We start from the raw sequence: 25,650 nt of genomic DNA on the forward strand, positions 1-25,650 counted from the left end.
GCAGGATGCCTCAGTTTCTTCCCATGAGTGTCTCTCTATAGGGCAGCTTGCGTGTTCTCACACCATGTAGGCTGGCTTCTCCCTGGGCAGTGTATCCCAGAGAGACAGGCAGGGGAAGGACAAAGCTGCAGTGCCTCTTATGACCTAGTCTTCGAAAGCACACACTATTACTTCTTATTCTCTTTAGAGGCAAACCACTAAGCTCAATCTACACTCAAGGAGAGAGGAATTACACCCCACTACTGAATGGAGCAGTATCAAAGAATTTATGGACATAGCTTAAAACCACCACATCCCAAAAAGGATGAAACCAGGTCAACAGGGAGGTAGGTTTAATCTAGATAAGCTGAGAGATATTGCTACCAAAACCAGTTCTATAAGGTGTGCATCACCAAACTGGGGTAGAAGGCAGTCTCTCTTTCCCTGAAGCTACCTGCTAGTTTTGAGAGGGGTGGTGAGAAATGGCAATTCCCAGGAGAAGTATTTCCAGACATCTGCCTATCGGCAGCTCAGGGATGCAAATTTGCAAGTCCTAGACTTGGTATCTCTAAGACTCATTTGCCACTTTTATTTTCCTTTATTTAGCCAGGAATTGACAAAGGAATTGGGACCTTCCAGCTGAGCCACTAAAGCTGTTTTATTTAGAGTTGGAATTGTCAAGCAAATGTGAATTAGATGTTAGGTTATTGAGCTGAAGAAAAGAAAGCAGTTCATATTCGGGGTGAAATGGAGGATGGTATCAGAAAGCCAGGTTCCCATCGTTCTCTCCCATCGCTACACCAGCTTAAACAGACTTGGGTCAGATCTCTCACCCAACCAGCAACTTCTTAGTAAAACAAGGAACATCTGAAAGTTACAAGTGTCTGCATGATTGCGCCTTTAAATCCAGTGTGCAGGTTAACTCTGTGTCCCATCTTGTTCTGAGCTTCTTAATGCAAGTGTATTCTTAAAGAGAATTGGTCCTGTCTTCACCCTCAAGAAAAACCAGATGAGACGTGTCAATTCAGTATATTCTTAGTGAATGTGTTTCTGGCAAGTCTTTATTGGTTTCAGACACTTTAAAGAGGCAGTTTCTTGTTTGCATTTACATTCTGCCTCTTCTGGCATTTTATTATCTGTAGCTCTGCTGGCTTTTAGAGTATACTTGAATAAGAAGCATTGCTGCTGAGGCAGCTGTACAAAAAGGTACTTCTTCCAGAATTAAGGAACTCATCTTTGGAGCACCTTCAGATTAATTTTGTTTTTCCTTATTTTGAAGTGGATTCAAAATAAATGGTCTTTTGGTGTTTGGGTTTCCAGCTCTTTGGGACTTTCAGACCTTAACCTTCCTAGTTCAAACACCATTAGTTAAAGTCCTTCATTTCCATTAAAGTGCAGCCTGCTAGATAAATGGGTTTCACGCCCAGAGGCCATCATTTGGCCAGTTTATGGAGAGGGCCTGCTTTGCTTTGAATCAAGGCAACTGGTGAAGGCGCTCAGTATGTTGGCAGCAGTATCCCAGAGATTGAACCTAGTTCTATTCTCCTCATCTTGGATACCAGCTGCTTGAAGCCAGGGCCCTTCACTCTGCATTCCACTTTAGAGAGGAAGCCCTACTGTCTTTTTCTGGTTCAGAGCTGTCCCTTCTTGCCATACGAATAGATGCACACGTGCAGCTATTTACTACCCTGCGAACCCCAATCACTTACCTGCCTGTAACATCTGGAAAGGCACATTTGTTTTAAAGAAACACTGTTTCTTTGGGAGGGCACTTTCTGCAGGACTTTGGTGGGGCCTTAGTTACCCCCCCCCCCCCAGTTCTTTACCTCTCAGCTTTTAATGAAAGATGAATCAGATTTTGGTGCAGTCAGGTCACAATTCTTTAGAATGCTTATACCCAGGGGCATTTCCTGTTTCTAGTGATGGCTTTCCACTTTAGTAGTGGAGTTTCTTGAGGCTAGCTCACAGAATTTCTAACTGAATATTGTAAGGATGATTGATAGATACTTGCCTTTTCAATTAATCATATTATCACCTTTCCCACCCTCTGGAATTTAAATTTCCTTCTCTAGGCTGGTCCTGGAAATTAATATCTTTTGGTAAAGCTTAGATTTAGAAGGCTTCTGAGTCCCTGTACAGATGGTCTGTGGCTTCTCTTTGCTTACTGACCTCTGCCTGCAGCCTGGCAGGCCATACTGTATGTTACGGATGTCCAGGGGAAAATAGAACTGAGGTGAAACACGTTCCCTGGGTACTTAAACTGTCATTCTGCCACCTTTCTAATGGTGAGAGGCTGGTGGAGAGATGCTGCAATGCTTGATAATCATTTGGCCACACGGAAAATTCCAAAGGGAGCTCTTGCTGGTGCTTTAAACCAAAACTCCTGGACACTTAGAGAATTCCATGAATCTAGCACAGAATAACCATTCTTGCCCAAATGTACACCCTTTCTCTCAATTTAAAAAGAAAAATTCAAGCCCAGGCCAAGGGTAATTTTTACTGGAAACCAGGGGAGTGGGGGAGGGAGGGAACTAAGCAAGTTGTGGGTAAGCCATCCTGCTCCTACCTGGTGTCTGTATCGGGATCACCCAGCACCGTGTGCCAGTGCCTTTCCTTCACTGCAGATGGAGCCCAACCTTGTCCACCTGGGTGAGGAGACCCTCTGCCACCCCAGGGGTAAACCTTAAAGAAGGGGTCTTGAAGAGCCCAAAGGACACTCACATGCTAAGGTGTCTATTTTAAGCATCTTAAAAGATTTTATTTAATAAAAATAGCCCTTCCCTTAGTGCCACCAATGGCCCAGTTCCATCCATTCTGAATGGAAAAGCGGAGACTGCCAGCACTTTCCTCGTCTTCCCTCTGTCTCTCTGATGTGTCGTCTCCTCACCCACTCTCCCATCCCATCCGTCCCACTATTGTGGATGGATAGCAGAGGGCACCATGCAGTCCTTGAGGCAGTCCTGTGTGATCCCATGATCAATTTGTTTTTTTTAACTGTCCTTCCAAACCAGTGGGTGTTTGAAAATTAGGGAAAAAATTCAGTTCTCATCAATGGTTGCTGTTATAGTTAAATCAATAAAGATCTCTTGAGTATCAACTTGGTGTTTTAATTTTTTAAAAATTTCAGGTGAAATCCAACTGAGGGTTATTTCACATTTGGGGAGTCTTGGCTGGTAGGGAGGTGTGCAAAGGTAGTTGGCTGCTTTATGTATCAGTTCTCGACACATGTAGCTCACTTTGTCAATCTGGGCCTATATATGCAAGATGTGACCCTTTCCTGGGGAGCAAGAGCCTGGTTCTCTGCTCAGGAGCTTGGAAGCGAACATGTCTCTACTGGGCTGAAACCACATGATGCCTTTCTCTGGGCACCAGCCTTAAGGAGCCCAAACAACTTTCCTTTCTCTGAGAGGCTGCCCATGGCCCAAAGCGCACCTGTTAGACACCCACCCTGTCTGATGTCTTAAACTGGGTTGTGCTGCAGGGACATCAGATTCCTTGCTATTACAATCCAGCAAGTCTTGCTTGTTAGTATTGAGGACAAGCATTCTGTCCTTTTGTGTTGTAGAGCTTGTGAACAGAGATCCACAGAATAAAGTGACTTGAGGAAGCTTCCCTGTGAAGACTGCAGAGGTTCAGGGCACAGGCTTTGGAGTCGGACAGTTTCAGTTCCAGCCGTGCTGCTTAGTAACCATGTCACCTCCAGCAGCATTCTTACTCTCTAAGCCTCTATTTTCTCTGAAACAGGGTCAAGATGTAACTTCTAGGTTGTTTTGAGACTCAGGTACCTGAGACCATTGAGAACCTAAAGCCTGAGAGTTCAGTAAACAGTAGTTCTTGTTAAGGGACTCAAGCACAGCCCAGTTGGCAGGGACAACCAGAGGTGGTTCAGCTCCATCTCCTGTTTTGAGAGTGGAGCATGCTTCACCACTGCAGCCAATCACCCGGTCATGGGATCTCTAGAACTAAAGAATCTCTTTAAGGGAGGTTGAGGCCAAAATAACCTTAAAAGCACTTTCATACTTGTTTTACTCTGCCCCAAAAGCAATTAGGATCTTACTGCTAATAAAAAAGCGAGGCTTTTCTAGATGGAGATAAACCTCAGGTTATGGTGCTGAGGGTCACAGCCACTTCCCACATCTGTGTATTCTGTGTTTCTGCTTCTCTCACAATGTCTTTCCTTCTCTCCACGCCTACCTACTACCAGGCCCACCCACTGCCCTAGCCAGGGAGAGCAATGGATCCAATTCTTCCCACTCGGGACTTGGCACTGCTTGAGGAATGGTAGACCTTTGCCTTCACAGCAAGTTAAAATAACTATTAAAACCCCAGGTTTAGGCAGGACACGGTTCTCCTAGGCTGTATTTCCTGACTTACAAAGCCTCCAGCAAGCACACGGGGCCCAGAGCATGGAGCTGGTCCCTAGGCTTGGGTAGGTAGGCATTGCCCCAAATACTTCTGTCTGGGCAGAATGACTCTGCTGCTGGCATAGCAAACACTGAGCTTTCAGCAGGGGTCAGCAAAACAAGAGTTACACTGCTCTGTGCCTGCGTCTTCTGCTTGACATGAGGCAATGCCTTGTCGTCAGGTTTGCTCTGAGCCAATAGAGCCGCTAACTGTAAACACTCTCACAAGCCATAGCCACAAATAGCTTGACCTTTCACTCTCCTGGCCCCAGCCATATAAGAACTGTTGGGTACCTATTTAGAATATGCTCTGAAGTCCTGGGGTGGGATTTTCACTCCGAAGAACTTCAGTTCGGTAGCAGGATTGGGTTCAAATGTTTTGTTGCAAAGGCTAAGGTCTTGATCCAAAGCTAGGTGAGCAAAAACCCCTAGATGGTATTAGGAACAGTATGTGTCCCCAGGGCTCAAGAGACCAGAGTTCAGCTAGCTGTGTGGTCAGGCCAGGAGGCCTCTGGGGTCTCATTTAGAAAAGGGTTCTGTGTGTGGAGTCAGATGCAGAACCCTCTTATTCTCAATCGTGGTCAGACCTGGGCAGGTCTATTTCCAGTCCTTGCAGTGAACAGTTGCATTAGCTTTATTGCTAAAGCAAGGCATTGAGATTTCTCAAGCCCAGGCCTGGCTCTAGCAAATCTAACACTTAACCTGGGCCAAGATGACCACATTGGTTTAATTGACTTAATCAAGGCTGTAAATGAGTTTATCTAAACTCAACAGGGTCATACATGATTGGAATCATTTTCCTAAGGCTGGAACACAACTGGACAGGCTTCTTGGGAAAGGAGGGTGGGGGTAGATTTACTGTGGACTCATCCCCAATAAAATGGGCCCCTTGCTCCAAACAACAAAAAAGCAGTCCCCGTTTTTGCATTCTCAATGATGCTTAATCCAGAAGATGAAGATTTGTGTTCAGGAGTTTTCCTACAAGAAAGCTTCAGTTCCTTTTGCTGTGCTACTACACTGAACATGAAACACAGTCAGTCCTAGAACCCTAAATAACAAAAGAGCTGATAAAGTTTAGATAAAGGGGACATGGCAGGGACTGGGCTTAGCAGGTTTTATAAGCTTTAAAGGGAGATGGGGATGAGGCCCGGAAGACAGTCTATGGCTTAAGACTCAAGGTTCTTCTGAGCCTACCAATAGACATGTACTATGAATGCATGAGGCTCCACCAGCCTCCATCTTGCAAGAGGCGGCCGAGCAGTGAATTGCTCACCTGATGTTACACAGCTTCTCAGTGGCTGAGCAGCGACCATAACCCAAGTTTCCTGCCACCCAGGGTAGGGCCTTCACCTCTGCTGGATAGGAAGCTCGGGGCCTCATTAATAGGACGCATTGAGAGACTGAGGTGCATTGTCGCCAGCTTTAATATCTGCCAGAGCAGACTGACTTGGGGATGTCTGAGAGCTCCAGCTTCTGTAGTCCAAAATGCCCAGTCCGCTTGGATGAGTTCCTGCCTCTCCAAAGGCACCAGCTGGCCTAGGAGAACTAGACAATGGCTTTACTGTTTGTGCAACCCAATAGCAGAGACCCACTCCAGGGAGCCTCTGGACAAGGCCAACAGATTGCCACCAGCCTGTCAGAAAGATGGGGGGGCCCCTCCCCCAATCTAGCCTGAGGCAATGAAAGGGACAGTGGCACTTAATCTTTGGGGAGGGGCAGGTCACAGATCATATGAAAGCTACAGATGACTTTGTCCCACCTCAAAAATAAAGGCACATTATGTCCCAACTTTTGCATACAATTTCAGGGGGTTCACAGGTTTAAAAAAAAATCCAATAAAGAACTCTTGCACTTGTGCTTTTACTTGCCACTGTCTTTTTAGTAAAGAGAAAACCTAGCAAGCGCCCTGCGTGGGCTTCCTCCTCCCTCTTCCGGATGCAGCCTCTGTGCTTGGCCAGACTCCAGAGAGCCCTTCATTTACAGAGTGGGCAGCCCCTTCCTCTTCAGTTCTGGTGGGCAGGGCAGCGTCTCCCCTCTGTTTCTCCTCACTGCATTAGATAGATGGCTGTCACGTCTTCCAGAAGCTTCCCAACCTTTCGGAGTGTAGGCAAATCCAGCATCCCTCCAGGATCGCCTCAAAGGCACCCACATTCTTCCACGACCATGTCTTCGTGGCGATCTAGGAGCACTCTGCCGTTGTCCACGTACAGCATGCTCAGGGGCTTGGTCTTCACTGGGGCACAGCAGGTGGAAGGGACCCGGTGGGGCTGGTAACGTTTGAGCAGACTCTGTAAGAGGGAGCAGAGGAGTCAGTTCACATCCCAGTGGGAAGATCAGAATAGCATTTCTGGGTAAAGAGTAAAAAATGTTAGAGTTAAAGTCAGTTTCTGAGTGAAAAAAAAATTATTTTCATAAAGGAATCAGCATGCCAATATATCAAGTCTAATGTCTAAACTTTAGCTTTTTCTTTTAAAAGACTTTAAATAGAAAGATTCAAAAAGTTACATGCATCTGGGCAAAGCAGTAGCTAATTTATATGATCTATTGTTCTAGTCTAGAATGAATACCAATTTTTAAAATATTCCAAGAAATTTCTGGAACTATAATTAGTTCCAGAAATATGAAACAGAGAATCACATGGAAATTCTTACGGGAATAGTTTTGTTTGCCAGAGAAGGGCAGATATGAGTCAATAGGAGAAAAGGTAACAACCCCTTGGGCATTTTGGAACCAGGCCCTATCCCTATGATCTAGCAACGTCTTTTCTAATCAGTGTCAGAGTTGGCCACTGGGACTGTCTGGGTCTCTGTGGTCACCCTGCATGTGGCTTGGTGGAGTATGTGGTGTTGAGTGAGGCTCATGGGACCTTTGCCAGGACAGCTCCTCTGAGGCTCTGGCCCCACCAGAAGCCCCGTGAGCTCAGCTCACATGCTCATGCTCCCCTGAGCCCCTGAACGCCACCTGAGGCTTGGCATGGAGGATACTGCAAGTCCAAGAGAGCCATTCCAGGCTTCATGGAGTAAAATGAAACACTTTGGCTCCATATGATCTTTGGGAACAGGGCAGGCCACCTTATTAGGCTCTATTTTCTGTTCTCTCCATCTCATTCTCCGTCTTGACACCAGTCCTTCTGTTCCTAGACCTTAGGCTGGTTAGTGGCACCTGATGGCAGCCTATGGCCTTGTCTACTTCTGTGAAATGGGTAGTCCATTCCTGTTTTAGGCAGCAAAAATACCATGGCTGGAACAGCATTATTTTAACCATAGCCCCATAAATGTGGCCACCATTTCATCAGTGACGGTTCTAGTGAGACAATACAATAAATGTGCCTATCTCCTGCCAACTGCTATACATGCTGCATGCATGTCATCTCATTAACCCTACAGCATCCCTATGAAAGATGGCATTGCCATCACCATTTACAGGTGGGAAAACTGAGGCTGGAGAGAGTAAGCAGCCTGACCAACATCACATAGCTAGTAGGGAGTTCAGTGCAGGCCTGTCTATCCCCAAAGTCCAGATTCTGAACTTCCTCCCCTAGAATGTCAGACTGAGAAGGAGTTGAGATCCTCTGGTCTGTCCCCCACCCAGTTTTATGAAAGACAAGGAAAAAGTCCCAGGGAAGCAATGTGTTTGAGGCTACCCAACACGATATGACTCCTATAAGCTCTAAGAGGATGCTGTGATGATCGGGTCATCTCTATATCCCCGATACCTAGTGCAGGATCTGGCACCCTGTAGGTGCTTAAATAACTGAATGAATGGACACAGTAATTTAATGGCCAAGCTGCAGTCCTGTCCCCCCCGATCCAGGAGCATGTCCCCATAGCTTATGACCTCGCTTTCCCCTCAAGCCCTGGTATCACACCTGAATGTACGCATGGTTGGTGGGATGGAACTCCTCCCCCACGGGGTTGGGACACTCGCCCTCACAGCGGTAGGCGTCGTAATGCTTGGGGTAGATGATCCAGGAGCCCCATCCGATCAGGTTGAAGTCCACCTGGAACTTGACCTTCCGACACAGTTGGCTTCTGTCTGGCAAGTGATGTCGTCGGTGCCTGCTGCCGGCCTCCTGGGAGAGCTGGCCCTCCTGGGCCCGCCAGGAGCTCTCAGCTTCCCACAGCAAGGTGGAGCCGCCCAGCCGCCTCTGCTCCCGCGGGAGGTTGGAGTAGAGCACGAGGAGCACGTTGTCCACGGGCGGTGTCCGGGACCGCGGCCAGCACTCTCGGGCCACACTGGACATCTGCTCCTCCAGAGCCCCAGGGTGCTTCAGCCACTTGGAGAGGGGCCTGGTCACCTCCAGGACCATGCTGCCGGAGGAAAAGGTGACCTGGGACAGAGTAACTGTGAACAGGTCCATCTGAAGCCGCTCTAAGCAGTCGCCTTGGGCCTGCTGCGAGTCTGGCTTGGGCTGGTGGAAAATCTCAATGGAAAGTGGCTCCTCGGCAGCGAAGGCCCCAGCACTGGGCAGCTGCAGCCGGAGCTCGGCCCACTCCAGGTCCTCTTCTTGGCTCAGGAAGGAGAAGTCAAAAGCGAAGGTCCAGTTCTGCCCGTGGACCTCCACATCTGGGGGGGGAGAAAACCAGGAGGGAAGCAGGGTAAGTGGGAGCCCCCCCAGACTCGGTCAGTATGATTGCCACCATAGCTCATGCTGTGTCCTTGCCTTACGTGAATCATCTCTTAAACTTCACCGAAACCCGACAGGTTGGTAATGTTTTTGCGTCCATCTTAGAGATTAGGAAAATCGAGGTGCAGAGAAGTTAAAGGACCTGACCAAGGTGTCATCCTTGGAAGGTGGCAGAACCAAGAGTAAACCTGGATTTGCCTGACTGCAAAGCCCAAACTCCAAATCACTGTTCTGCTATAGACGCCCGCCATAGCTAGAGAAAAACTGGTAAAAGTTAGATGAGTTCCATCTGTCCCTTTCCTCTTGCCCCTCACACAGGCCAACCCCTCAGCCTTCCAACCTGAACCCTGGGCTTCCACTCACCCTCTGACACTGGAGCAAGCCACCTTTTTGGGCTCTGTTTTCTCACTGGGAAAGGTGACCTGTTTCACAGGCACAGTGAGCAAGAGATGAGCACATTGGAAAAGCTTGGAGCTTTCAGGGAGCCAAAGACTGGCCACCCTCTTCCCGACCTAGTTCCAGAAGGAGACAGAAACTTCAAGTTTTGGCAACCTTGCATATAGGTTTCTAAAGGTGTTTTGGCATGACCTGGCATGGCCCTTGCAGTTTTCCATTCAGTGGTCTTTCCTATCTACCTACCTGCCAGGTGCTCACCCCTTCTGCCCCAAGTCATTCTTACACCTGGGACACACAGACACACAGAGCCCTGTCACGCCCACCCCAAACAGCCAAACCCAAACCGGATGAGGATAAGGGAACACATTCCATTTATTTTTGGTCTTGGACTAATTTCATCTGATGTCTGGGAATAGCATGTATTTGTGGATCTTCAGGTCACTTAAAAGTTATCCTTGCCGGGCGCGGTGGCTCACGCCTGTAATCCTAGCACTCTGGGAGGCCGAGGCGGGCGGATTGTTTGAGCTCAGGAGTTCAAGACCAGCCTGAGCAAGAGCAAGACCCCACCTCTACTATAAATAGAAAGAAGTTAATTGGCCAACTAAAAGTATATAGAAAATATTAGCCAGGCATGGTGGCTCATGCCTGTAGTCCCAGCTACTTGGAAGGCAGGGGCAGGAGGATCGCTTGAGGCCAGGAGGCTAAGGTTGCTGTGAGCTAGGCTGACGCCACGGCACTCTAGCCCGGTAAACAGGTGAGACTCTGTCTCAAAAAAAAAAAAAAAAAAAAAAGGTGATCCTTCACTTTCAAGCCCAGTTTCCTCTTCTTTGCAATGGGAATAACAACACTACCCTCTCTGCAGTATCACAGGACCCAGGGAAATAAAGAGGTTCATTGCTAAATAAAAGTCAGGGGTTGTTCATTAGAAACAAAACAGAGGCAATAACTCCTGTGAATGGGTCCTAGAGGTAGGGACGATCTCTGATTTAGGTCCAGTCTGGGCAGACTGCGTGACAGTTTAATTTTTTATTGTCTCACAGAGCATCTTTGGTCAGAGACTATGAATTTCTCTGGGAAATGCAGCTTGTATTATATTATAAAGGGGCAAGTCCCAGTTTCGGCCTCCTGGCAGCCCCTCCCAGCCCATCTCCAGCAGCTCTTTTTCACTTAATTTCCACTTCCCTCCTCATTAGCACCTGCAGGAGGTAATAACCGGCCCCTGACTAACAATCCAGAGGCGTGGGGAGGGGCCGACATTACCCAGTACCCATTGCCACCCGACCTGACTACCTGGGGGTTAGGAGGACACTATAGCAAGTCCTGGCCACCTGTACCAGAAGGCCAAGAGACAGTGAGTTTAAAAATATTTTAACCCAAGTATCTGCAAATGGCCTTTTAGAAGAAGGCATTCCTGTTTACCAGTTAGGAGCAGGGGGCCCAGAGTCTCCCCACCATGGTTCAAATTCTGCCACCTGCTTTTTGACATTGATTGGTTAGGTTGCTTTCCTTCTCTGGGCCTCAGTTTCCCTCTTTGTAAAGGGGAGATGGTAAGAGTATCTGCCTTCCAGGGGTGTTATGATTAACTGAGGTAATGCATATAAAGTGCTTTGCCTGGCACAACAATCAAAGTTCAAGACACATTAGCTATCATCACCCGCCTCATTCTTTTTTTTTTTTTTTCCCCTCTTCCATAAAGATTATTTTGAACTGAATCTGCCTCACTATTACCCAGGTCCAAAAGTTAGAAATGAGGGTGCCCACCTAGGTGATGAGGGACCTAGATAAGGGCACAAAGTCATCTATAAACAGATGGACATTGTGCATGGAGGGGCAGGGAAGAGACTGCTCCTTCCTGCTGCTGGAAGAAGTTTGTGACCCCATAATCATCCCCGGCCCCCAGGGCTCCCTGGGACACAGTGCTCACAGGTTCTCCTAGATCTGGCTCATCTTAGGAGAGGGGTCCCTAATCTTTTAGGGGTTACTGATGCCTCATGCAAAGCAAGAAAGTTCTCCCCAGGAAAAAAAAACACACACATTCACCCACTAATACAACAAATATGCTTTTAAGGTAGGTATGAGGAAGGGGTTCGGATACCCTGAATACCATCTATGCGAGCCAGGCACAGTAGCTCACTCCTGTAATCCTAGCACTCTGGGAGGCCAAGGTGGAAGGATCATTTGAGGTCAGGAGTTCGAGACCAGCCTGAGCAAAAGTGAGAAGAGTCTCTAAAAATAGAAAAAAATAGCCAGGTGTGATGGTACAGGCCTGTAGTTCCAGCTACTCTGGAGGATAGGCAGAAGGATCACTTGAGCCCAGGAGTTTGGGGTTGCTGTGATGATGCCACTGCACTGTAGCCAGGGCAACAGAGTGAGACTCTGTCTCCAAAAAATAAATAAATAAATAAATCCATGAGCTGAATATAGACTTGGCCACACAGGCCCCACTGGTATCCTGAGCCACCAATTCTAATGAAGGAAGGAGTTGGGCTCATGCCCTTGGGTTCTCTTCCCTTCACCTGGCACTCTTGTCCCCTCAAACAAGGCAGCGAGGCTGAGGCAGGATTAGATACTCCCTTAGAAAGGAGGGAGGGGCACGACACTGAGTGCCCACTCTATGTTATTACAGGCGTAGTTACCCGAGGCTGCTTCCTTCCCACGTGCAAAGTGTTTTACAAACATTGTCTCCTTAAACCCTCCCACTCTTGTCACCATCATTTGCAGACGGAACTGAAGGTCCACGGTGAAGGTGGTTAAACAGCGGCAGACACAGACGCACACCCAGTTTGGTTGGACCCTAACACCCATTTCCTGCTTCTGTGGTGCAGCTTATAAACAAACCCAAGAGAGAAGGGGCGGGTTTAGGGCATGCCATCTCTAGGCTCCCTCCAGGCAGGCTCTTCTCGCTGCTCTTAGAAAATGAGCCCGAATGTACAATAATGTAAATGTGCTGAATGCCGCTGTACATTTAAAAATGGTTAAGAAATTTTTATATACACACACAGTTTTAGAGATGGGACCTCGCTCTGTCTCTCAGGCTGGAGTGCAGTAGCAGCCTCACAACTTACGCAGCCTGGACTCCTGGGCTCAAGCGATCCTCCCACAGCTAGGACCACAGGGAGCACTGCCACGCCTGGCTAATTTTTTATTTTTTGCAGAGACAGGGTCTCGCTATGTTGCCCAGGCTGGTCCTGGGCTCAAGGGATCCTCCCACCTCAACCTCTGAAAATGGTGGAATTGCAGCTGTGAGCCATCAAGCCCACCCCTCGTTATATATGTTTGCACATGCACACACTCTGCAGCAGAAATGGAATAGCCCCCCTTAATTTACAAAAGGGAAGCCAGACAAGTCGAGCCACGTGCCAGGAACACACAGAATTAGGGAGGAGGGTTTGAGGGACCAGGACTCGGTCTTCCAATCTCACAAACCTTCTCGAACTTTCCAGAAGGGCGTGAGCTGGAAAAGTGCGCTCTCCACCTTAGCCCCGTCCCACCCTCAGCGCGGAAGGGCCGCGCATTCGAGCAAATTTCTCTTTGCCCTGCCCCGACCCGCCCAGGGTATCCACCCACCCCACTCTGGCTGGTCAGCAGATGACCCCGCCAGAAAGGGTCACCGGCCGTCTGACCCTAGACCTGGGAGCTAGGAGCCCCTGCCCGCAGGCCACGAGGGGTGACAGGTCGGAGGGGTGGGGTTAGCGGATGTGGATTGCACCGGGCGCTGAGAGCGCCGTCTGGAGCCCGCAGGAGGAGGGCGGCAGCAGGGTCTGCCCTGCCGGGAGGATGTGGATTGGCCTTAGAAGGGGTCCTGGGTCAGGGTCCCCTCTCCTCAGCACCCACCTGCCCGCCGCACTCGCTGCCCAGAGTGCACTGCCACGTCCTCACTTTCAGTTCCCTGCGGGCCCTGACACCCCCGCCCCCTCCAAATCTAGGCCCCGACCCTGGGGCCATCCTGGACACTGGACACGTCTGCAGCCCGGGCTCGAGGACCCAAGGCTGCCTCAATTCGCGATTTCGGGTACCCTGCCCCTAATCCCTGATGTTCCATACCTTGGCCTCAGGTGCTTCCACGCCAGGCCCTGGGACCCATTCACCCTCACTCGCAAGGAGGAAAAATAAAATTGACAAGACAAAATAATTACAGCAATACGAACGACTGTTTGTCGTTACTATGGCCGGTTCCGTGCCGAGCGTTGTACGTGCGTCGTCACCGCGCCCGCCCCAGTCTTACACGGGAGGTGCTGCTACCCTATTCTACAGATGCGCAAACTGAGGCGCCAAAGGTGACGTGACTCCACAGGACCACACGGATGAGAAGAGGCGCGATCAGGCTCCCACCCTAAACCAAGACCCGGGAGGCAGTGGTCCCTGACGGGGACACACCCTGGGCGCCGGAATCCCCTCCCCTCTCGGCCGTGCCCATCCCCCGGCCACCAACGCGGCGCGCTCAGCCGAGCCGCAGACGCGGAGCACCTGCCGACCCAGACCCTTCGAGCCCGGGGCTCGGCACGCGCGGGCGGCGGCGTCCCCGGCACCGAGCCGCAGCCTCCCCGCCGCGCGTCCCGAGAGCGAGGCGCCCCGGGGTGCTGGGCGGGCGCGCGGCGCAGCCTACCTTGCGCCTGCAGGCTGCGGATGATGTCCGCCCGGGGCAGCGGGTCGCGGTAGAGGCTCAGCATGTATGCCAGAGGGGACGGCGACGAGGGCTGTCCCCGCGTACGCAGAGACGCGGCGGCCAGCGTCTCGGCGCCCGCCTGGAGCAGGGCCCACCAGCAGTGCAGGAGGAGGAGCGGCAGGCAACGGGCGAGCATGGTGGGCTACCGGGTGAGAAAACTGCCTCTGCCCCTTATATCCCCGGCCTCAGCAGCGGCAGCCCCGCCCCCGCCCTTCCTCCCTCCCGGGGAGCTCTAAGATCTTACAACCCCCCCCCCCCCACCACCACCGGAGTGGAGGAACGCGGAGGGACCCCCTGCCAGGACGAGGTCAGCCAGGAGGCCTTAGATCCAGGGACCGGGTCTGGGCACCCTGGCACCCTGCTCCGATAGGTACCAAAGGCCCTGTTGCTGAGACAGAGCAGGCTTGTCTCGCCAAACTCCCAGGTAAGAACTGTGCCATTTATCCCGTGGGAACAAATAGCAGCTTCAGTATTGAAGTGCTGCCCGCACTACCTGGTTTCAGCTCAGGATCGCTCACTTTCTAGTCTCTGGGCCCTGCCCTTGTTATTCATCTGCACAACAGTGGTCCCCGCCTTGCCTCCCTTCCAGGTGTAAAGCCAGGTCCAGGCTGGAATTACTTTTAAAGAAATGTAAATCCCTGCCCCGGTGTCAGGCCCCTCCAGTTTTCCTAAACACCTGAGGCCTCTTTCTCTGCCTGCGCTCCCCCACCCAGCCGCAAGTCCTTTCCTAGTTTGGCCAGCACGTTAGCAGCTGGCCAGCACTTACTGTGTGCCAGGCGCAGCGAGAAGTGCTTTACACACCTCAGTGTCTTTCACAGGATGCCTCTAGCTGGCAAGAACCACAGCTTCAGACCAGAGCAGGTGTTAGGAAATGGAATGAGGCCCAGCAGGCTCAGCCCGGAGCTCCAAACCTGTGTCCTCCCACCCCGCTGGGATCAGGACACCCGAGCTGCAGACCACGCGGGCCCTGGACACGCTGCTCACCCAGCCACCTGTTAGCTCCTTAAAGCTGACACTGTCTTGTTCATCCTGCTCCCTTAATACCATCTTTGGGACCTGAAGAATCTTAGGTGAGTAAATAAATCAGTGAATGGCACCAAGTCTGGACTTGCCCGAAGATAAGCATCACCTGGGGTGTTTGTTAAACTATTGATTCCAGGCCTTTGGAATTAGAATTTGGAGAAAGGGCGTGGTCATCTGCATATGTAACAAGCACCCTGGTGATTCTTAGCAAATGACTCTGGAATTTTTCCACAACTTTGCGAATCTGAATGCCCTAGCCCCTAGTGCTCTTGTTGCAATTTGTACCCACTTCTCTACTTTCAGTTTCTTCATTTGCAAAACATGGCTGGAAATCACTCCTCCCGTGTAGATTAAATGAATGTAAATAAGGCTTTGCGAGCTTTAAGACCTGAAGTAATTGCAAAGGATTACACATACAGGTAGTAGAATGAGTAATCCGTGCTTGTCAACTAATGTCCCCAGCCTGATGCTCACTAGCTAGGGGGTGTCAGCCCCAGCGCTCTGTATCGGACCCCACCACAGAGGCAGGGAGCACCTTCATCCAGGTTACGCACATATAAATAAAACAACGATAAATTGTGGTTAGTGCTGACTAGGACTCGGGCACCGAGAATGGCAACACAGTGAAGTTACAGACACCTAGACTGAGGTACGGGAGTCACGCTCAGCTGAGTAGATTCCAGGACCCAGATCTTCCAAATCGCCATGCGCCCTAGAATCCAGGTGGTTCTTTTTTTTTTTTTTTTTTTTTTTGAGACAGAGTCTCACTCTTGCCCTGGCTAGAGTGCCATAGCGTCAGCCTAGCTCACAGCAACCTCAAACTCCTGGGCTCAAGTAATCCTCCTGCCTCAGCCTCCCGAGCAGCTGGGACTACAGGCATGCACCACTGTGCCCGGCTAATTTTTTCTATATATTTTTAGTTGGCTAATTAATTTCTTTCTATATATAGTAGAGACGGGGTCTCGCTCTTGCTCAGCCTGGTCTCGAACTTCTGAGCTCAAACCATAGGCCCACCTCAGCCTCCCAGAGTGCTAGGATTACAGGGGTGAGCCACCACCACGCCGGCCCATGTGGTTCCTTTATAAACAGGAAGGTTCAGCACAGAGTAGCCTTATCCACCAAGATTGGAGAAGCAACAAAAAAAGATCATATGTCTCCTTTCTGTACTGGACCAGAGCTTCCTTACATGAAGGATAAAGCTTTGTCCATCCTGTGTCCCTGCAGTTTGTGGCACATAGTAGGTGGTCAATCACCACTAAAGTTAAAATGAATTATAAAAACAGCTAACATTTATTGAGCACCTATTGTTAATCATTGCATTGATTTTTATCGTTGTTCCTGTTTCAGAAATGGGAAAATGGAAGCTCAGAGGGAACAAGGTAACTTGCTCAAAGCCGAAGATTTAGGAGTGGAAACAGCCGCCCACAGCGGTCTGCTCTGTCACCCAAACCTCTGCTTTTAGCACCTGTTGCGTCCCCATGCGTGAGGGGTGAAAATGTGCCTTGCACTAAGATTTTTTAAAAATTCTCAAAGTCTTGCCTTTCCCAGGGTCCAGCAGCTGCAGACAAAGCTCACTTCTGATGTGTATTGGCTTAGAGCCACGTGGGAGCCTGGAATTTCTCTCTGACCAGCAGGAGCAACCATCTGACAAAGCCCCTCCACCTCTGCACTTTCTAGGGCTCTGGCACCCCGGAAGAGCCCGAATCTCTCTTTCCTCTTTAGGAGAGAGGCCAACAGTCATCCTCATTGTTTAAGGACATTAGTTAGTACAGGATCCGTTGTTCCACAAGTAAAAGCAGGAGTGCCCTTTTCCCAAGTAGGGAATGACACCTTCTCACTTCCTGTGTCCCAGACAGACTGACCCACAGATTCCCTGACCTGAGAGATAACCTTTGAGGCCTTCCCGGCTGGCAGGAGGCTGAGGGCAAAGGTTCTCAAATGCTTTTCATCTGACCCTTTGGGCCTCTCCCTTGACGTGAGCAGCAATGTGTGACATGGTTAAGTGCTGGGACCCTGAGGTCCAGCCTCCTGGAGGCAGAACCTGGATCCCTCTCTGTCACTTTCTACCTGGGTATATTACCCTAATCACTTACTATCTTAAAGCTTCTGCTTGCTCAGCTGTAAAATGCAGATAAATAATGTCTACTCGGCAGGAATGTTATAAATAGTCAGTGTGTGTAAAGTGCACGGTGCATGTAGCATTTGGTCATGCATTTATTCTTTGAACACACCTGCTTATCTAGTTAGTGTGTGCAGGTTAACGCAGCTGGATTCCCAGGGGATCGAGGGCACGTGTTTAATGAGCATTTCCTGTGTGCCAGCTGTGGCGCTGGCCACCGTCACACGTGTTAGCCTGTGTGAGCAATCCTGCTCACCCTTCACGGAAGCTCTGTGCAGAGAGGCATTTCAGAGATGGGGAAACTGAGGTACAGAGGACTTGAACGGCGTACGCTTTGTGAGGGTGGAGGGCACTTGCTTTGTCATGTCCCTGCAGTGCCTAGCAAACTCCTGGCGCACGGGTGCTCAGTAACTGGTGATCGAATGAACCCCGTATTCCTGAAGCAGGCCCCAAGGTACCTTTGCCTTCCACCTGCTTTTTTCTCCGTCTCTCTGGTAAACTCTTGCTCATCTATCAAGACACAGTTTAAAAGTCCGGCCCCAGCCCCCGACCCCCAGCAATTTTGCAGAGCCCTCTTCTAAGTAAGCAGTTGTCCAGACTCTCTTTGGTGATGGCCACCGTGCTGTGAGCTCCCTAGAAGCAGGGGCCACTCCAGACTCATTTCTCTCTGAAGCCCCAGCCCTGGCTGGTCACTGACCGCCGCTTGCTGTGATCTGCAGCCTGCACGAGTGGATCCAGTCCCGGAAAGGGTGGAGGCAGGTGTCAGCACAGGCTTCTTGCTTCCCCCTTCAGTGTTGCCCACCCTTCCTGTCAGCCCACCCTGCTGGTCTTGCAGGCTGAAACCCAGCGGTGAGAGGGACTGTCCAGGTGACCCTGCTGGCGCGTGTGGCCCTCCGTGATCTGGGGATAGAGATAAGCCTCCATCTCCAGCCTCCCCTCCAAACCCCACGTACTCCAACAACACTCCAGCCCTACCGAAACACCTTCCCCAAAGTCCAAAGATGCTATTCCTCTGCCCCCACTTCATTCATACAAAGCATTCCTATTTATCCCACAGAATCCATCCTAGGGGGCTCTTCCTCCACGAAGCCTTCCTCACGTGGTCTCCCTCTCTCTCCGGCACTCTCCCTCTGTGACCTCCTCTTCACTCAGGCTCTGATCCCAGCCTTTCTTTGCTTATGGGACAGGGTCCTCAAGCTCCACGTGGTCCTCAAGTCCGGCGGGGTTGTCCATCAGCAAGCCCGGTGTGCTTTGCTTGGTATTCTTCAGAGCGCTGAGCCCTGGCACTCAGCAAACAGGCGACAAATCATGCTCGCAGCTGGCCTTGGCTGACAGCAGTGTGTCGTCTGCTGCTAATCATATTTTGAAAAGTTTTAAAGTCACCAACAATGAGAATTTTTGAGATTTTGCATAAAATAGTTCCCCCCCTTCATTTGAAAATGGAAAGGTTCAGACCCTCATTTCCACCTGACACTTTCCCTAAAGCTGCACAGTCACTATTCCTGTAGGCAGGGTCTGTTCTCATAAGTGCCATGGTCCTCATCCCCACTTACCACACCCACTTCCCTGGCCCTAAGGACAAGTGAGTTTGAGACCCTCGCTCTGAGCTGGATGAGAGAAAGACATTCTGGAAGCAATCAGGAAAGGCAGACGGGAGGGGTCTTGGGTTAGGCACACCCCATTGTCCTCCACAGGGACTAGCCCACGGGTTATGGGTGTCTGGCCAGACTGGATGAGATAGACATAATCTGTTATTTTATAAATGCTTAACATCATGTGCTTGTGTTATCTAATTTACCCTTCCTATCAATCCTATGAAGCAGATTGGATGTTTAATCCCATTTTACAGCCGAGGAAACTGAGGATCAGAGAGGTTAAGCAGCGTGCCCAAGCTGAAACAGCTAGCCGGTGGCAGGGCTGTGATGGGCCCTAAGTCATTCTGACTTGGGAAGCCGAGCTGGGTAGTGCCCTGCCCCAGCATGGTCCCTTATCACTTCCCTTGCACAGAGTGGCCTTTGCCAACTTCCCCTTCTAAATCGCTGCCCTATCACTCTGTTCACTTTCTCCACAGCCCTTCCACAGTTAAAAGTTAACTTATTTTGCTTGGTTCCGTGTATTTTTTTTTTATCCGTTCCTGTCTCCCAGCACTGGGCTCTGAGCCAGGTTCCTTGTCTGTTGGGCTCATCCCTGGACCCCAAGCTGTTAGCACACTTCAAAGTAGGCAGTTCAGATTTGTTAAATGAATGTATTTAACCCAGTGCCTGCACTGGGGGGCGGGGGGGCACAGAGGTAAGAAGGTGGGGACAGGGAAGAGGCTGTTTTGTCCTGTGGCCACCAAAAGGACATACGCCCTGCAGGTTACCAGCTTCCTCTGGTTTCAAGTTCTTCCACCTTACTCTCCTGAGCACGTAGAGGTGTATACAATAGGTGCTCATTGAGCACTCAGTATGTCTGTCTTGGCATGCTGACGTCTTGACATCAGCAAGGCAATGCCTCTTAGTGTGGCTGTCTCCTTATGGACAAGATCCACGTCGCCCGCCCCTCCGCGTGCCTCTGTGGGCCTCACCGCGGCCCTCCCCCGCCCCCCCCCCTTGTTCCCTCTTGTGATCCTTGCAGGAGCTCTGTGACCTGAGCAGGGGACTCCCAAGCCCATGCCCCCACAGCCCGCTGTCCTCCCCAGCCGCTCCTGGGTGGAGCCTGTGCTTCCCACGGGGTCAGGGGGGAAGGCTCAGCCCTGCCTGGGAACCCCGTGGAATGGAAAGGGTTTGTGAAACAAACAAAGAGACCACCAGGAAGATGCCCTCTCTCCTCCCACTCCGGAAGCTTCTCGGAGATTCCCACAGCCCAGCCAGCCACCTCTGCCTCCTGCCTCCCACCTCGCCGTGTCCCCTCCACCGGGAGTCGCTGGTGCCGAAGTTCAGCTGGAGTTTGCTGACCAAACTCTGCGCCTGGGGCTGGGACAAGGGCTCTGTGTTTGTGAGTGCGAGGGCACGTGCGTGTGTAGAGGGCGTGGACGGGAATGAGAACTGACAACAACACTAGGGAGTGCTCGGGGTGCTCGCTGTGTGCCGGGCACAGCGGCTCAGTGTCTCCCCAAATCGCTTGATGGTAAGAATCACTCAGGCACTTATTAATAATAAAGGGAGTCCCCAAAGTCATACTGCACTATTATTAGTTCACGTTTAAGATTTAATTCTTAATTTAATTAATTTAATTCAGGCCAGGCGCGGTGGCTCACGCCTGTAATCCTAGCACTCTGGGAGGCCGAGGCGGGCGGATTGCTCGAGGTCAGGAGTTCAAGACCAGCCTGAGCAAGAGTGAGACCCCCGTCTCTACTAAAAATAGAAATTAATTGGCCAACTAATATATATAGAAAAAATTAGCCGGGCATGGTGGCGCATGCCTGTAGTCCCAGCTACTCAGGAGGCTGAGGCAGGAGGATCGCTTGAGCCCAGGAGTTTGAGGTTGCTGTGAGCTAGGCTGACGCCACGGCACTCACTCTAGCCTGGGCAACAGAGTGAGACTCTGTCTCAAAAAAAAAACAAAAAAGATTTAATAACTTCATATGTATAAATGATAGGAACTTACAAAACCATTCTTTGATTATTTAAATTTATTTTATTCTTAGTTTTGTGATGTTTGAATAATACATTTTAACTTAATTTTTTGTTTCAGTCAACATTGCTATCATCAAAAAGCATTAATATGAAAAATATATTATTCAAAATTCAAAACTACCCAAAAGTCTGTGAATAATTCAAGTTCAATGAGGAATGGGTAGGCCAACTATGGAGGCTCACTCCTATAATCCTAGCAATTTGGGAGGCCGAGGCAAGAGGATCACTTGAGGCTAGGAGTTCAAGACCAGCCTGAGAAAGAGTGAGAGCTCATCTCTACAAAAAATAGAAAAATTAGCCTGTGTAGTGGCACACACCTGTAGTTCTAGCTACTCAGGAGGCTGAGGCAGGAGGATCACTTAAGCCCAGGAGTTTGAGGTTGCTGTGAGCTAGGCTGACACCACTGTATTCTAGCCCAGGTGACAAAGTGAGACCCTGTCTGAAAAAAAAAAAAAAAAAGAATGTATAAACAAATTGTGGTATATCTACATATTGGAAAACTATCTGACAATAAAAAGGACTATTGAAACCCATGAGAGTGGTGACTGTCAAAACAATGGTGCTGAGTGAAAGACGCCAGACAAAAATAGTACACATGGGATGATTTCATTTATATAAAATTCTGGAAATTACAAACTCACATATGACAGAAAGCAAATCAGTGATCGCCTGTGGAGTGGGGACAGGGTGGGGTAGCCAAGGGGCAGGAGGAAAGTTTTAGGGGTAACAAATATGTTTGTTACCTTGGTGGCAGTGATGGTTGTCTACATGTCTAAGCTTATCAAAACGCACACTTCATGTGCAGTTGTGTGTCAATTATACACACAACTGGAAGCTGGAAAGAGGAAGCTGGAAAGAGGAATTTAAACGTAATAAAAATTACAAGTTAGTCTTCAAAATTTGTAAAACTGATAAGCGTAAAAGGAATTTAAATAGTTAACTGTGATGTTCTTTGTAAGTTTGTAGCATTTATACTTCTGAAAACAGGAGTATACTTAATAGAATATATTTCTAGTAAAGCTTAAAAAGTGCTCTAAGACTTTTGGGATACTAACGTCTTATAGGTCTGTAGCCTCAGTGGGCCTGGAGTGGGACTTAGGAATCCTTGCCCTTCCAGAGAGTCTTACTAGGTAAGATGGGAAACAGAACATCATCTCTTGCTTTTTTTCTCTCTCTCTCTCTCTCTGACTTTCCACGAACCCGCGAGGTAGGTGTTTCTTTCTAAAGATGGGGGATCTGAGGCTCAGAGAGGCTGGGTGACTTGCCCAAGGTCACACAGTTTGTTAATAGTTCTGGGATTGGGGTGCAGGCAGTCTGACTCCAAAGCCCACACTCAGGGTCCGGGCTGGCGGGATCTTCAAGCTGGTGCATCCGCCACCAACATCAAAGGGCCCCAGACTTCAAAGGCAGCTTGGGGGGAGATGCACATACCGGGCTGGGTATGCAGGGAAGCCTGGGAGAGCTAATACGATTAGCCAGAGACCCATCAGACTCTTGGGGCAGGAAGTATCTTCACTGAGCAGGTAATTCACCGGAAGTGGCTTGAATACATTCTCACCCACCAACCACCCTGGGAGCCTTTCATTCTAAGGCTACTAACAAAACCTCTGGACACTTGGGAATTAGGGGTGAGATGGGGGCTGTGCCAAGTGTGTGTTCATTCCATAAATGGAAACACTTGTTACAAGCCAGCTGTTACCAAATTTGTGCCAGGCATAGCACTGAGTACTTTGGATATATGTCTCATTTTTACCCTGAAACTAGGTACAGGGTAACCATGTTCCATGCACAACTCCAAGGAGTTCTTTTCATGTTGTATTCTATAAGTGTAATTATTCCCATTTTACTGATGAGAAAACAGAGGCTTGGGTTGCTTAAATACCTGCCCAAGGTCAAGTTAGCACTAAGTGGCTGAGCTAGAATTGGAGCCTAGGTCTGTTTCCATGCTAATCTCCATTCCCTGCCCTGTCAGTCAGGAGGGGACAAACAGCTAAGACCCCAGTGTGCTCTTCCCTTGCCCCCGCGTGAGGAGCAGCAGGGGTTAGCTGTGTGCCTGTCTGCTCACATACCACCCATACATCTTTAGGGAATGGGGAATGGGCAATCCAATGCTTAGATAATGTCCCCATGATTCCAGATGGTATAACAAGGCTCGTCCCCAAGTCATCCCATTGCTCCCATGTCTGTCCACCCATACCCCAATTATTCTCCCACAAGCCTGCTCTCCAACCCCCCCCCCCCACACACACAAAGACTGCTGTTTCAGAGCCGGAAAGGCCAGGAGTTGTGAGGTCTGAGGGGGGCCTGGAGCTCAAGTTCAGGGCCACATCCCCCAGCTCCATCCAGTCTTGGCCATACTGGTTTCCCTGCCAGGGGGCTCCCAGCCCAGCCTTCCTGGCCTATTTTTGCACGCCCTTGCTCTTCCACCCCACCTCTCAGCTCCCCTTTTCTGTCTTCTCTGGGGAGGCATCTCTTCAGATGACCCTGTTTCCTTCCGCACTGGTACGATCTAAGGTCACATACCCTTCCTCTCCCTGTAACTGTCTCATGTCCTGAGCTGCCCAGCAGGGCTGGTGGGGTTAGTAAGAAAAATTCGGAGGGACCTGCCCTGCTGGGAAAATGCTCATTGCTGGGGAAGTCCAGCCAAGGAAACTCCCTGAGGGCAGATGTGGGGGAGCAGGAGGGGGTGTTTGTTTAAATTTGTACCAGTTAGACTGTGGCATGGTGGGGGAGGGGAAGCGGGACACCTAGGTCCTCCTCCCAGCTCAGCCCTGACCAGCATGTGACCTTGTCCAGCCTCAGTTTGTGCATCTGGGACGATTCCCAGCTGCGGCCTGGCACTTGCCTCTCCCATGCTTGCTGGAGCTCCGAGGCCAGTGGGTCGGAGTATTTCCCAACATTCAGGACCAGCAGGTGGAGCTCTCTGCCCCTCCCCGCCCGTTGATGGAATCCAGCCCATTTCCCCCCTTAGCTCTTACGTGTTGTGCTTTTCTGAACACACAATGAATGCACACTCACTGTAGAAAATGTGCAGACCAACAGTACGTAGAGGAAGAGAAAAGTCTAGATGTGATTGTGGTTAACATTTTGGGGTACATCCTTCCGGTTTCCCCCTCTTAGGCATTTATGTCCATGTGCATCTTTTACTTAGAAGAATCGCACTGTGGGAATTGCTTTGTACATTGCTTCTTTCGTGAAACCTGAACATCTTTCCAGGCCAGAAGGCACCGCCCCACTGCCATTTAAAAAGAAATGTTGCTTATTCTTCAGGCCTCCTCCTCCGGGAAGCCAGCCTAGGTTTCTCCAGCCTGGTCAGCCTCTCTTTCAGGGCCCTTGCGCCATCCTCCCTCCTACCCAGCTCCTCCTAGACTATGAGCTTCCTCTGGACCCCTGCACTCAGCGTCTTGTGTACGCGTAATAGGCGCTCCATAAATGAGGCTGAAAAGGGTAGTTTTCTTGATTGTTATGGAGAGGAGGCCGTGGCAAAGGAAAGGAGCACTGGACCTGGAGTCAAAGTCGTGCTCCAGCGTTTGTGCCTGCCTCTGGCTTCGCTCTCCTGTTTGTAGCACAGGGACTTAATGGTATGTGCGGGGCGGTGCCCGGTCCGGCGCCTGGCACAGCCGAGCGCTCGGCGGGGGCTCGAGGAATGGCAGGCCAGACGGAGCCCCGGGAGGTGAGCGCGCCCGGCGCCCCGAGGGGCTGGGGGCGGAGGCCCAGCGCCCGCCCCCGTGGGAAAGCGCGCGGAGGGCGACCCGGGCGAGTCTGCCGCGGGCGGCGCCCAGAGCCGGCTGCCGAGCGGAGCGAGAGGACCGGAGGTCCGAGGCGGCGGTGAGTGTGCCCGCCCTGCGGGGTCTGTTGTCGCCACTGGGGTGGGGAGACCCCTGTCGCCTGGCCCCCGCCCGAGCGCGCTGTGCGTCTTGCCCACCGCGGCAGCTCCCGGGCCCTGCGGGTCCCGCCGCCTGTCCCGGACACACACAAGCGAGCGCAAGGCACCCGGGAAGCAGGGCACTCTGGCGGGGGGAGCTCCAGCCTGGCCTGGGTCCCGCGTGGCGGGGTTTCCCAGGGCCCTGTCGTCAGCGGGATGGGTCCCCTCCCATGTGTCCTGTGCCCTCTCTGTGCCTACGTCCAGTGGTCTCATTCTCTTGCCACTGGGTGGGATGCGCTTGCTTGGCAAACTGTGGAGCGCTATCAAATGCGGGGCGGGGGGGATGAAGTGGTAGGTCAGGGCCACCTGCAGAGCCCCCACCTGATGCCAGGCTGAGGCCTGGGGGGGCAGTCAGGAGAGACAGGGCGGGTCACACACACCATCACTGTCTTTCTGGCTGGCCCTAGGGCTACTGCTGCCCTTGGGCCCGGGAGGGAGAGGCTCTCCTCCCTCCACCCCTACCCGAGCTGGGAGCCCAGTTTATACCAGCCACGCGGTGTGTCAGAGCGCGTGAGGACCCAGACTCACGGCAGACACGCCCCACGGTTATCTCACCTAGTGCTTGTGGCACTGTGGCTGCTGCTGCCCCTTACAGAGGAGGAGCCGGCTCAGAGAGGGGTGAAGTCACTCGCTCAGGGTCATGGCAGTCAGAGGCAGAGTCGCCCTCCCAAGGCCCCTAGACCTAATTTTGTATCTGTATTTTTGTGTTCTTTTCCTTCAAAAGCCCCTGTCCCCAACTGCATGAGGCTCAGGCCCCATCAAACGTGACCTCTCTGGCAGTACCTGGTCTGTCTGGTGTCCCCTGCGCCACTGCCCCGGAGGGCGGGGGGCGGGGATTGCTGGCGCTGGGGAGTGCGGGCCTGGCGGGGAAGGAAGGGCATCTGGATGGGTCAAA

At 51.0% G+C, this 25,650-nt stretch overlaps 1 protein-coding gene across 1 annotated transcript; it reads right to left on the reverse strand.

The window, feature by feature from the left end:
- Positions 1-1,975: 1,975 nt before the first annotated feature.
- On the reverse strand, positions 1,976-14,212 carry NODAL (nodal growth differentiation factor). The gene is made up of 3 exons (XM_012762612.3): positions 14,012-14,212; positions 8,251-8,948; positions 1,976-6,670 (listed from the first exon to the last, which is right to left on the reverse strand). Exons 1-3 carry the CDS (start codon positions 14,205-14,207, stop codon positions 6,518-6,520), a joined length of 1,047 nt encoding a protein of 348 aa, XP_012618066.2. The 5' UTR covers positions 14,208-14,212; the 3' UTR covers positions 1,976-6,517.
- Positions 14,213-25,650: the final 11,438 nt, after the last annotated feature.

The sequence above is a fragment of the Microcebus murinus genome, chromosome 14, assembly GCF_040939455.1.
Source record: "Microcebus murinus isolate Inina chromosome 14, M.murinus_Inina_mat1.0, whole genome shotgun sequence".
Classification (NCBI taxonomy): domain Eukaryota; kingdom Metazoa; phylum Chordata; class Mammalia; order Primates; family Cheirogaleidae; genus Microcebus; species Microcebus murinus.